General features: G+C 43.5%; 1 protein-coding gene across 1 annotated transcript in view; it reads right to left on the bottom strand.

The window, feature by feature from the left end:
- CLVS1 (clavesin 1) overlaps positions 1-13,682 on the bottom strand; it is a 100,524-nt gene that overhangs the window by 11,478 nt on the left and 75,364 nt on the right. Inside the window, exons 4-5 of the mRNA XM_039548736.1 lie at positions 7,575-7,685; positions 6,201-6,436 (exon numbers count right to left, since the gene is read on the bottom strand). Of these exons, the coding sequence (XP_039404670.1) occupies positions 6,201-6,436; positions 7,575-7,685 (347 nt within the window). The remainder of the gene's footprint in view (positions 1-6,200; positions 6,437-7,574; positions 7,686-13,682) is intronic.

Raw genomic sequence — 13,682 nt, 5'->3', positions numbered from 1 at the left:
GGCTGGTGCAGGGACAACAGTGATCACAAATAAAAGTTGTAATTACAAAAGCCCTCTACACCCCATGGCCTAGGCAGGAGATGCACATTGTGGGCATTGAACCGTCAACCCAAGCTGAACAAGTTTATTTATGTTGGGAGGCCAAGCTAAAGCACGAGGCAATCTGTGGGGCCATTAAATGCTAAAATTAAATATGTTTCCACAGGGCATGTGTGAATTGCCCTTTCAAAGGCTTGTAACTCAGCCAGATGTAGGTGGATTTTTCACAGGACAGCAAAAGACATAAGCAGTGTAAAACCATTTGTTTTATTAAGTGTCATGTCTCTAATCTAAACTACTAAACTTTTAGCCAATTTATAGCCAGCTGAAGACATAATTTACAACACAATATTTTAGGCAGCCTGATCAGCACTGCCATTCCCATCTCTAGCCTGTGTTTGTGCACCCATGCACTGGGAATTCAGTGCTGCAAACAGATGAAATGAAACCAGCGCTGTCAATGCCCCCAGAGAGCAACTGAATTCCTGCCTTGTCCTCTCCTTGGTTCGGCTGTGGCTTTGCAACTCAGATTTCTTGCTTGGCTTCTCTTGCTACAGGTTACTGAGGAAATTCTGCAACATCTCCCCTGTAGCCTCTGTAGGACCTGCTAATGTGCCAGATTCACCAGTTTCTTTCCATTTCTTTCTGATGTATTCACTGGATTCTATTTAAAGGTTATAAATCTTTTTTACCAGCTAACGATCTATATTATTAGATAATGCATACATTACATGATATGCATGGCCCTGGGACACCTGCTTTACTACCAATATGTGCCTCATTCATCATCTGTGTATGGAGGAAGTCTTTCTGCAGAAGTATTCAGAAATTCTCCTTTGTTTAAAATAATTTATAATAAAATAGTGAATGTAAGCCTTGCATTGTGGGTCCCGTGTATTACAGAGCTATTTTATCACAAGTTTTTCCCTTTCCCCCCAACACAAGTAGAAATGCACCCCAGCTACAAGCAGAGCAACCCAGGTTCCATCCATGGGCAGTGGGAAGTGTTCACACATTTTCATACTGATTTTTATTTGCTGGTATTTTACTACTTCTGCAGTAAATTGGTGCTGACTGTGAACCGGCATAAAACATGACCCATAAAAGCAGAAACATATGGCAAAGGAACATTAAGGTCACACTAAGGATAACAACTAGAAAGGTCTGCCTTGCACAGCCCAGCTGGGCATATGGAGGAACAAGTCTGAATAAATAAAAACCTTACATAAGTCACCCCCATGAATGGCCCCTTTTGGTTCTAAAACTGTTCCAGTCGGCATTAGTGTGTACCAGTTGTAATATCCTTCTTTCTGGAAGCAGGATCCCACTTCTGAGAAACAGCAATTAATTTCAGCAGTGAGTTCATTTGAATATCAGGGCTTTTGAAAACACACACATTAGGAGGCAATAATGGCTACACCCTCAACTGTACTTTAAAATCCTTTCACTCTAATCTGGGATGTAAAAATCCACATACTCTAACTCAACATCATGGAGCAATGAGGCAATGCATTCCAACAGGCTCTTTCCACTGCATTTTCAAAATGCTCAATATGGGGGCTTTTGTTGAAATACTAGTCAGGCCATTGAGTCTTTAGGTGCTTTAGTCCTTTAGGAAACAGCCTCAAGTTGTGCCAGGAGAGGTTTAAATTAGGTATTAAGAAAAAATTTCTCTACTGAAGGGGTTGTGAACATTGGAAGAGGCTTCCCAGGGAAGTGGTGGAGACACCATCCCTGGAGGTATTTAAAAGACATGTAGATGTGGTGCTGAGGCACAAGGTTTAGTGGTAGACTTGGGTTAACATCGAACTTGATGCTCTTAAAGAACTTTTCCAACCTAAATTATTCTACAGTTCTATGATTCTATAAGTTTCTATTTCACAGGGGAAAAATGTAATGGTGTCTTGATGCACAGATTGCACGTTCATAATTAGTGTGCTTGGCTCTACTTTAAAAGTTTTACCCTAACTCTGAATCTACTGAGTGTCTGATGAGTTTGACTCAGTGATACTAATGCTCTTGCAACCCATGTTATCCTAAGAATAATTTTAACTCCAAATTTGAATAAAGTTGTCATCAATTAAACTTTGTTTAAATAAGTTTCATTAAACAGCCCAGGTTGTTTGACCAGAATATGTATGCAGTTGTTAGGTAAGATTTCCTTTCTCTGCAAGGCAATTTTAAATTGCACTGGGTTTTCAAACTCATTTGCACTGGCAGCATGTTAAAAGCTAGTGTTCTTTTGATACTTGGGAGGGCAGAGAAGGAACATTCAGCTCCCAGGCTGTGCTTGGTGCCTATACAGGGGGCAAGCAAAGGCAGAGAACAATCTTTGTCACTTGGACTGAAAATCAAGTTCAGACATCAAGAAGTGACCCAGATGCAGCTGAAGAAGGGCCATTCTTGTGAAGAAAAGTGAGTCACAGAGAGGTAACATGCTGCTGCAGCTTACTTGTTGCTGCTGCACCCGAGTGTAAGAGCAAGGGTGACACTGGAGCAAAAAGAAAACTTCAAAGAGCTGAAGCTCTTTCACATTCTCCTCAGTCGCTGAATTCATCCCTCCACCTGGGGATGTGGGGATGCTCGCCCATTGCTTTTAGGTACCCAAATAGCTACAGACATGGATCTCCTACTGTTGGGAGAACGGGGATAAAAAATGTCCCCCATTGGCACAGTGATATGCTGAGAGCAATCTCTGACTCTTTAACTGCTAGGCTTAACCATCCACCATAACTATTGGTTAAACTGCACACCCAGATAAAACCTCCAGCTGTTCCTAAAAACAGCAGCTGATCAACAAAAACCAGCATGAATGCCTCAGGCAAATGCTTTGCTTTTGTGTGAGCTCCCTGTTGACTAAAGGCCCCTTTCTGACCATCAGAGATCACAGAAGACTTGGCTGCAGCTGAAAGGGAGGTGATATTCTTCCCTGTGCTCCAAACTTTTGCACCATTTACGTTGCTCTGAAATTCCAAAGCTCTTAAGTGACAGGATCCCTGCACGGATGCAGACCCTTCGGAAGGGATGGCCCAAGACAGGGGAAGGGTCTGTTGCCATTGCTGCTCCCAGAACTGTCTAATGGATGTGGCCAGATTAAACTAAGTTTGCTGTATTAATGCTGGTTTGCGTGTTTACTACCTTGCCCATTTCAGACTTCACTGAGCTGGATCTTAATAAACATACATCCTGAATGGATTTTTATTATTGTTGCTTCCCCTCCCTTCCCCCCCCCCCATCATTAAGACTCATTATGTGGAGTCATCAGCTGTTTTGCTTTGTTTCCCATCTGTTCATACAGTACTTGGGGTTGTAGATAATACTGCAGATGGGAGTGCCATTTCCACTATTTTGGTTTTGCTCCAGTGGGACTTCATGTGGCCACTGGTGGAAAAACTGCACTGGTTTTGAGTAAAGATTTTCCGTATTATAGACACTTGTCAAATCTCAAAATTTTCAAGATCATGTCACTGACTAGAGTCAGTGGCAGTCTTTCCCTAGGAGGGTTTTCAATCCTTTCCCCATCTACAACACCTCCATTCTCTGAAGTCAACAAGGACTCTCTCTGGAGAACAAATCTTGTGCAAGTTCAAGTCACGGAAAACTACTCCTGCCTGTGACTGGGAAGGAGATAATGTTCTGGTTCCATTGCTGTTAAATGGAGCAGAAGTTGGAATCTGATGAGACTTTGCTATGCAAGTCTAATCTCCTGCAGCCCCTTCATATTAGTCTTTCACTCCTGTATCAGTTAGATTGTCATCCTGGCATGCTGTTTCTGGCCCCTGATGACCAGCAAACCAACTCTAATTTGCAGCCAAGCTATACTTTGATCAACTGATACACATTTGATCTCATGCCTAAGCTGTTCTTTTTCTCAAATATCTATTCTCTCTCCCCAGATTTTATTCCCTTCAAATCCATTTCAACCTTCACTCTCTGAAGCTGAACAAACCACTGGTTACTGGGCAGGTAAACCTGCAGTGATATCTGGGAAGTCAGAGAGGAAAAGTCCCATAATTGTTCATCAAGGCTTTTCAGCCTTAAATTGCAGAAACCCAAGGAGGATCAGTCTTCTTATATTTGCCCCTTTCAGAGGAACATGACTGCTAAAGAAAAAGTCAGTGACCTTGACCTTTATTTTTTATTAAATCAATAATTTCATCAGAGAAACACAAAATTAACATGTTACCTAAGAGTGTATGCTGTGAAAGGAGGAGCAGAGGAGAGATTTTCAGTAAAACTAGAATTTTTTTTAATAAGGGGGAAAAACGATAGAACAATTGTGAGGGAGTTGTATTTAAGATGAAGAATAATGATAGAAGATCACCTATGCCTAGTGTAAACCTCTCTGGAGCATCCAGGAATGTCAGCCGCAGCCTGAGTTTCTCGTTGTGTTAGAGATATATGAACCAAAAGAGGCCAGAAGGGGAGATATATAAAGACAGGTAATGTTGGTAGAAATCTGGAGACCTTTTAAGATGCCTTAGATATAAATCTAGTCTAATAAATCTAATAAAGTACACAATCATGCTTTCTAAACATAGACTTTTACCTATGCTTGGCCCAAATCATAATTTCAGGGGAAGAAGAATCAAAGCAAATACTCATAGGAGAAAATCTGTTGAAGCTGTGAACTTTTCACCTTTAACAGCAAGTAATGACCACAGGGTACAAGATCAGATGCCTGACTTAACAGCCGAGTAACGAAATTAGGCTAAAAGTTAGATGTAGTTTGCCCAGAGGCAACATGACAAATTAGATTCATCCACTCCCCATATTTGTATTAGTGCACTTTTGTATTAGTGAACAGATTATAAAAGAAGGCTTTGCCTCAAGGCAGGGTTTTCTGGCACTGAACTAATTTTCAAGCCGAAGTTCTCCCTTGAGGGCACAATAAGACCCTCCGTTCTTTGCAGCCAAGGATCAGATCCTCAGCAAAGATTTACCTGTGAACAGCTCTCAACATATTTGGAGCTTTAAAAAACTGCTGATTTCTTTCTATAAAGCTACATAAACGGAGATATATTTTAACAATAATGAAATATTTAGTATTTTTTCTAAAATTATTCAGTGTGTTTCACTGAAAATATTTATTAAAAATAAATTTGTTTAAACTCAGCTATCTGGGACAGGCCTCACTTTGCAAACACAGCTGTGTGGCATCCCTCTGACCTGGGAGGGAGATGTGAATCAAGAATGCATTTCTTTTTCCTCTGACGATGAAAGACTTTCAAAATTAATTGCATGACATTATGGCTTGTCTGTGTTGTCAGCTTTGATTTTGCTGTGACAGAATGATGGCCGCTCCCTGTCACAGAGAGTGGCGCTGTGCCTGTGAGCGCCGCACTCACCAAGTGGCAGCAGCGAGGAAAGCATCGCTGCGATCTGCATGGAAAGCAGTTTCGTGGAGTGGGATGCCAAGGGTGAGGCGAGTGCAGATGTTACACTCACACAGGGGAGCCTACATGGCCATTGCTCACTGCAGCTGGTGTTGGCTGAGCCATACCACCCACAGCCCTATGCCAGGTAGCCAACTTTCTGACCCCATCCCCACAATCAGTCCAAACTACTGAGGATAGCACTCTCCAGAGGTGTTATTTTGAGCATTCAGAGCTGAATGCACAATCACTAAAACAAAAATCAGAGCTCTTAAAAGAGCAGCTCTGCAACTGCCTTTGCAGGGTTTTTCAGAGCAAGTGGGAGCAGAAGCAGAGGGAGAAGACCAACTCCTTTTCCCTTTAGAGGGCAGTGGTGTTCATCTTACAAAAGCTGCTTTTCCGAGGAGGGAAATCCCTCATCAATGACAATCGGGTCAGCAGCAGCAAAGCAGCGGCAAGGAATAGGGACCAGCTCTGAAGTGGTGCCGCTGGTTGTGCTGCGCCGTGCAGGACAGCATCTCACCCTGATGTACTTTCTGTAATGCTCTGTGCAGGGGCTCATTAATTTCCTCTCATTTTCATGCACAGTAATCAGACAAGTAATTACGGTTCCACCGAGAGGCTTCCTTTCTCCCACCACACCATGAGCACAGCCCAGAGTGCAGTGCTCCATCGACGTTTGCCAAATTGCAGCCTCTCTTCAAGCCAGATGAGCCCTTCCTGTGAGATTTACGCCAAACCTGTTCAGAGAGCCAAATAAGAGCTGATTTCAAAGGCAGTACTAACCTTTTCATGGGTTTGGGCGAGGCCTCCCTTTCCAGGTTGGACGATGCGTGCTTCACGTGCATGGCGTTGTAGGAGGTGTGTGTGTACTCATTTTCATCGCTGTAGTCAGGACCGAGTAATGTTCGAGCCCACGTTCCCATGTCATAGGGAGGCAGAGTCCCCCCAAATTCAGAGGGCAGGCATTCAGGATGTATTAGCTGGTGAAGGCTGTTCAGGTTGTTACCATGAAGAAAGATCTTTAACAAATAAAAAAGAAAGTTCAAAGTCATCATCGACTCCTTACTTCATTAAGTACAATAATAGCAGCACTAATGAGATGTGGAGTGTCATTAGTTGACACTGCAGTTTCAGGTGGGAATTTCAAAAGCTCTCAGGGCTGACTTGGTTGGCAGAAGAGGGGGGATTGACTTTGGGGTGGGCAGCTGAAGAATTAGGCTGGCATTACTAACAATTCTGAAAACTCCGATTCGCTTGCTTTTGGCACGTGACAATGTCAGTTCCTTAAGTTCCAGATCAGGAGAAATGGAAGTCAGGAATTATGACTGATTATTGCTACTGTAAGAGGATAGAGGCTTACGAGAAGAGCAATGAGAAGGAAAGGGTGACAGTGGAGCTTACTGGAAGCAGACGTGAAGAGTAGGGCTTCAGCGTCTGAGAGGGCCACCAGCCCTGCACCCCAGGCCAGACATTTCCCAGGGGTGTATCAGGCTGTGTCACCACTTTGTGCTGCTTCAGCAACACGTGTTTCTCTAATCCCTCTTTGCATTCAGGTTGGTCCTAACCTTGTCCTGCCTAGTCAGACACAGCTCAGGGTGGGCTCTGGGGCCTCCTGAGGGATTATTCAGCTGTTGTTTGATAGACTCCAGAGAACAAATGGCTAGGATGACTGCAGGACCACCAATTCACTTGGGTTTCACTAGAGAAGATCTGCCTCTTCTGCAGTGTGAGCAAACAGCCTTCAGGCATGGGTACTTTTTGTGGAAGCAAGTGAGTTGCATGTGAAAACAGTCATCCTGCTGAAGGAATGAAACAGGAATTTTTATTCCCACAAAAAGAGTTGAGCTGAAGTTTCCCTCACTTGCAAGTAACTTCAGCCAGGCCTGACAATCCCTCCACATTGCCAGTTCTTTCTATCCCTGAGCATGTCCCAGTAAAATGTATCCACGCTTCGTTAGTGATAACAGATTTCTGGTCCCTGACTGAGTTATTCATTCAATCCAGACCATTCCAAACTCTAGTTTTTATAACAGCAGCAATTCTCTGATACCATATGGAAAATGCAGAGAGAAAAAGAAACAAACAGGCAGCTAGATACTTGGCTAATCCAGGTCTGCAGGTTCCTCTCCACCCTCAGCCCCACCCCCATCTAATTACCCTTTTCCTTGTCTTGTCTTTGAGGAACGGTTTGATTAGCGTGTACAGGGCATGGATGTACCAGGGCTGATTGACAAAATGGACTCCTCCAAAACGTGCAGGAAAGCTGTCCTAGAGAAAGAAAGAAAGGAAGGCAGTTAGGAGATGCAGTGCTTTACTCTGGCAGTCAATAGGATGAAAGTTGGAGGAAAAATCTGTCTCTTTCCATCCGCAAACGAGCACTGGGCCTGCTGGGAGGGGGCAGGAGGAAAATGGAAAAACAAAAAAGATGCCTGGAAGCGTTTGTATCAGTTTCCTCTGTGGGCAGAAGCAGTCCCTTTGCCCCTCCACACACTGAGACATCAACTGCCGATGAGGTGCTGAAGATTTAAAGTCGCGTCTCCAACCACTTCTCATGAACATTTTTTAACTCCATCTGGGCGTCTGACTCGGCCGGCCTGGGAAGTGAGAGGGGGTTGATGAGCACCGCTGCCTCGAGGGGAAGCTTTCTAATTTCTCATTGTGCAGCGCAAGGCAAGCCCCCAGTTCCCACGCACATCGCTGCTCAGAGCTCACCTTTTCACCCTTCGGCCTCCCTGCCTCCCCCTGCTAAAATCATCATTACAAAGGCTGACCTTTCGGGGTGAGCAAGCAGCATATTACAGGGAGGAGGATGGGTGGGAAATGCTGATTAAGTGAAGGTGTGGGGAGAGCGCACCATGACAGCACCATGGAAACTGCCGGAGCCGCGCTCGCTGCCGCTGCCGGGCTCAGCGCAAACAGCCTCGGCATTAACATGCAGGTAGCGTCCCGCTGCCGAGGGCTCGCTACAGCATCCTGCCCTGCTCCACCAGCCTGGCACGCCTAAGAGAAGAGGAGGTGGCTGGCGTGTCTTTAAAGGTTATTGTATATTGTGAAGGGTATTTTGTACCTACGATCTTATCTAACAAACGTCAGTCAAGGAAGAGCCTAGGATTTTTTTTGCATGGCATAAATAATGGGACGACCGCTGCTCCTGTGTGCAAACACGCTTCCAAGGGGAGGAGACGAGCCTGTGTCACCGCTGTGAAGGGAGATGCTGATGAAGCCGTCCTCATCCTGTGTGTGCTCCTAACCCCTACAGCTCAGCATGAAAAGCAGAATGTAATCAGGTCTCTTCCTTCAGGGCTTTGGCTCTGGGACTAAGGCAGGTTCCTTCCCCTCACAATTAGCACAGGGTGTCCTGGGGCTTTCTCTCGCCTTCCTCCCGAGCATCAGAGATTGAGCCACAGCTGGTGAGAATACAGGGTGGATTTGTGAGATGATATGAAAAAATCCCCTTATACACCTGCTCAGTAGAGCTTCTGTGCTGCTTCAAGGTCAATTTTTCCCCCCAGATTTAGCAATATGTATGCATACACCACCTCCTGCAACCCAGGGCGGATCATCAGGACTCTCCATACTCTTTAGCCACGGATTGCCTTGGCAGTCATCTAAAACCATACTAAGGTGATGTTTGTGAGCAGCCACAGGCATTAAGTGATATCTTTTTCTTTTGCTGTGCAGTGGAATAAACCACTTCCACCTCAGACAGGTCAGTTCATACGAAATCATTACAAATCTGAATATTGGATGTACTGTGAAGGACTACTGGGTAATCAGGCCAGCATACAGGAGGACAAGCAGTGTAGCATCACAGATGATCCCATTTTAAATTCCAGTAAATGATGAGTTGAGCTTTTGAGACCCCCACCTGGTCTGGGGTCCTTAGCACAAGAAAAATGTCAGCATGTTAGAGTGAGTCCAGAGGAGGGCAAAAAAGATGATCAGAGGAACAGAGCACCTCTCCTACAGAGACAGGCTGAGAGAGTTGGGGTTGTTCAGTGTGGGGAAGGGAAGGCTCCAGGGAGACCTCATTGCAGCCTTCCAATACCGTAAGGAGGTGTATAAAAAGGAGGGAGAGGGACTTCTTATCTGGCCACATAGTGACAGGACAACGTTTTAAACTAAAAGAAGGTTGGTTTAGATTAGATGTTAGGAAGAAATACTTTTCTTAGTGGATGATGAGGTACTGGAACAGGTTGCCCAGAGAAATTGTGGATGCCCCATCCCTCAAAGTGGTCAAGGCCAGGTTTAATTGGGTCCTGAGCAACCTGATTTAGTGAATGGCATCCCTGCCCATGGCAGGGGGATTGGAATTAGATGATTTTTAAGGTCCTTTCCAACCCTAACCATTCTATGATTCTGTTCATTGATTCTATGATTCCCTCTAAGGATGGCATATGTTCTGTTGGGGTGTTCATTTTCAATAAAGATGGCTGTATTTCCTCTGCTTTTCATTCAAGTTTAGGATGCAGCTCTGACTGAGATAAAATACTGCAGTGCTGCAAGTTGCAGTGACTTCAACTGAGGGCTGAGAAACTGCTGCAGAGAATCTGAGCCCACCTAGAAAAACACATGGACTGACAGAAGTGTGAAGCCCAAAGTGATTTTCTACCATGCGATAACGTAAAATTGTGTTTTATAGCAGACCAGAGCCATAAAATGCCCATCACATGCAAAATTCACAAATTCAGTTGCCTTCCTCACACATGGGAATGAAGATTTTATGATTTGGAACTTTTCACAGGTTATTCTGAAAAAAAAACCCTAAGACAAACTGGAATGTTCCATATTTGCCTTTATTTATTTATTTATTATTAATTCTATGTTTTTCAAGATGGCCATCCCACAAGTTGTTTCCATAAGGAAGACATTTTAAACACCTTTGCTCTTTGGGAATAAATTGCCACAGTGGCTCCCAGGCTGTACTGGGAGCAGCAAAGGTCAGTGTAGAAAATCCCACCTGAGTCCAAAGCACAGGAGAGTAAGGAAATGAGAGATTGGAAGCAGGGGAATAACTTTAAGACACAGAGATTCATACTCACCTGAAAAAGAAAAGTTGTTTTGCCTTCTTGCTGGAATGCACAAATGATATTAATCATAATTTTTAGTGAGAAACATCAGTCAGGCTTCATTTTCAAGGGGGAACATGTATTTTTTAGAACATGTTGACCAGCTTTAACAACACCCATAAAGGCTCAAATACTGAGAATTATAGGAGCCTGCCAGAGATTTAAGCTGGCAGTCTGCCTCTAGAAAAGGTCTAAGGAGAAGGATGCACTTTCCTACGTAGAAAATTAATTTTCTGTCCACCCAACACAGATTGTTGAGTCTATAGACTAGATTCTATCTCACACATCTGTAAGTGTTATAGGACAGCCCTTAATGTAACAATTTTATTTAAAGACAATTTCTGTCTTTTAATTTTGAAGGCGCACCAAAAAATGCACAAAGACCCTTGAAGGAAAGATGATAGTCAGAAAAAACCCCAACCACCAAAGAACATTTTTTTATGTGTGTAACTTCCTACTAAATTTTGTTCCTTGCCCTATTAAGCACATTCAGTTCAATTTGACCTTCATCCCTCAGTCCACCTGCATTTGTAAGGCTGTCAATTAGAACAAGGACAAAGACTTTTTTTTTTAAAAAAAAACCTACCAACGAAATTTGATATGGGAATCATCCAGACACTGTTTGGAACTGCAACATACTAATTTTGTAGAAGTCCCTAATTAGAGCAGAGCTGTCTTGGAAAGAAAAGCTCCTGTCTGGAGGTCTGCCTTGTGCAGCTCCAGGAAGATGTATGAGACATTTCCCACACCCCACTTAGTGTCTCTGCTGCTTTCCCTGGGGCAAGGTGAAAGTAGCTGAAATTGATTTTCTGCTGGAGAGCTTTTGCTTTTAGGAATTCTCATTTGATTTCTCATGTCTTGTGATTCCTTGGGAAGGTGTATTTTATAATGAGGTATATTTTTTGGAGTCTTCTGTGAAATGGACCCTGGGATTATGGAGCCTTTTCTTAACCCGATTCCATGTCAAAAATACCCAGTCCTGAGGATATACATGGGTTTTATTCCAAAGTTATAAATGATATATAGTACACATGAATTGATCTAATTATTTTGGGCACTACTGTCTTCTCCTCTGAAAACGAAGCTGGTTAGCACATTGCTCAGCAATGAAATTGCAGGGTAAATAAGCACATCCAACCCAGTCCTAATCAAGCTAACCTGCTTCTCAGCAATAGCAGGGAATCACAGAATCACAGAATGTGTCAGGTTGGAAGGGACCACAGTCATCAGGTCCAACCTCCCTGCTCAAGCAGGGTCATCCCAGAGCACATGGTGAGGGATTGCATCCAGATGATTCTTGAGTATCTCCCGTGAGGGAGACTCCACAACCTCTCTGGGCAATCTGTCCCAGTGCTTGGTCACCTGCACACTAAAGAAGTTCTTCCTCATGTTTAGGTGGAACTTCCCATGCATCAGTTTTTATCCGTTCCCTCTTGTCCTATTGGACTCGCTGAGGAGGCATCTTCCTCTTCATTCAAGTCATGGATGAATACGTTAAACTGAACCTTGTGGGACACCACTAGTGACAGGCCTCCAACTCGACCCTGTGGTACTAATTATGGCCCTCTGGGATCTGCCTTTGAGCCAGCTCTTGAGCCACCTCACTGTCCACTCATCCAATCCACACTTCAGTGAAAGAACTCCAGATATCTTCTTGGGCAGCTGGCTCACTCCACAGTCAGACCAGGCCTTCTTCACTGGGACTTAAATTGAGCTAAAATAAGAGATATATCTAACCATGCTGCAGTGACACCTTCCCAAAGCAGTGTAGGCAAACTGAGAGAGAGAAAATCGTCCAAACACAGAGTTTGAGTTGATTTAATGAAACTGGGGCCATTGATGGGACTGTTCTTTCGCCTGATTTGTCTTTGTTTTGCTTTATATATTTGCTTTTTTGCTGTTTTCAGTTTTATTCTCCTCTTTATCATGCCAAAAGAAAAAGTAATGAGCACAGTAGAGCCGCCACAGACCCCCCAAATCCATGCAGTCTTCAACACATCTTTTTTTTCAGATTGAAGAAGTGTCTCCAAGCTTGCAGGTCAGAGCAAAATGTTATGGGGATCATTGTTATATCCCCATTGAGCCTGGCACTGAAAGCCCTTGGCACATAATATTCCATGAAATAGCTAAGGAGTGATGTTTGGAAGCTATGAGGTGAATGAGAGACAATTGCTCTTTTTTCTGCCTGTTCTTGCCATCACGACATCTATTTCTTTTGGCATGAGTATGCATCAGAAACCATTTACTATGGTGTTGTTTGGAACTGCCTGAAAGCTAAAAATCAACATGATTTCCAGCATATCCTCTCACCAAAGTGTGTCAGGAAAACAAAGCCATTTTTGGAATACAAAAAATAGGGATGAATCCAACCTGATGCTCAAGGTCATTCCTTTCAAACTACATGAACTGACACCATACACCAAAGACCTGAGCTCAAAATCCATATTATAGCATATTTCTAGGTTACAGAATATCTGAATTTTGAGACAAAAGCATTTTTCAAATTCTTTCATAACCCTTTCTAATCAGAAAAGCAAGCACACATCTTGCCATCCCAATGAACTTGAATCTCAACCAACTCACCCATCTACTGAAAATCCAAATATAATCCCCTTTGAAAGAAAATAATTGCCCTCAGATTCAGGAAGACATCAGTCATAAACAAAACTGTTTAAAGTGAAATGTCATGTAAACTGAGGATAAAAATAGCATCTTCATGCCTGTGCACTTACATAATCAGTCCCTGAGGTGGATTAAAGCTCCTACAGATCATATTAATAGTTCAGGAAGATTTTATTAATAGTTCAGTGATAGTTTCTCCATGGAGAATTGCCATGAATGTGTGATTTTAATGGATTGGCACAATAAGGGAAGGAGGATTTCCACTCTTCAGCTCCTCAGCTTCAGATCCAAATTCAGCCTCTGAAAGAGTGACAGTGCTTGAAAGTTGTTCCCTGATTTTATGATTTTGTCAGATATTGGATAGGCTGTGTCCATCAACAACCTGCTCCTGAGCATGTTTGAATGAATTCCATGTAATGCCCTAGGTATGGAAGTGGGCTGTTGAATAGTGCATGCTAGGGAAGACGGCAAAATGTCCTCCCATCGGTACAGCTTCAGCTTCTAATTTTAACGCAGCTCCTAAGAGATGGATGTTTAGCTTGGCAGGAGGCAGTGGGAGGTAGCAGCAGAACCA

The sequence above is a fragment of the Corvus cornix genome, chromosome 2, assembly GCF_000738735.6.
Source record: "Corvus cornix cornix isolate S_Up_H32 chromosome 2, ASM73873v5, whole genome shotgun sequence".
Lineage (NCBI taxonomy): Eukaryota > Metazoa > Chordata > Aves > Passeriformes > Corvidae > Corvus > Corvus cornix.
This window is presented reverse-complemented; position numbering and strand designations above follow the sequence as displayed.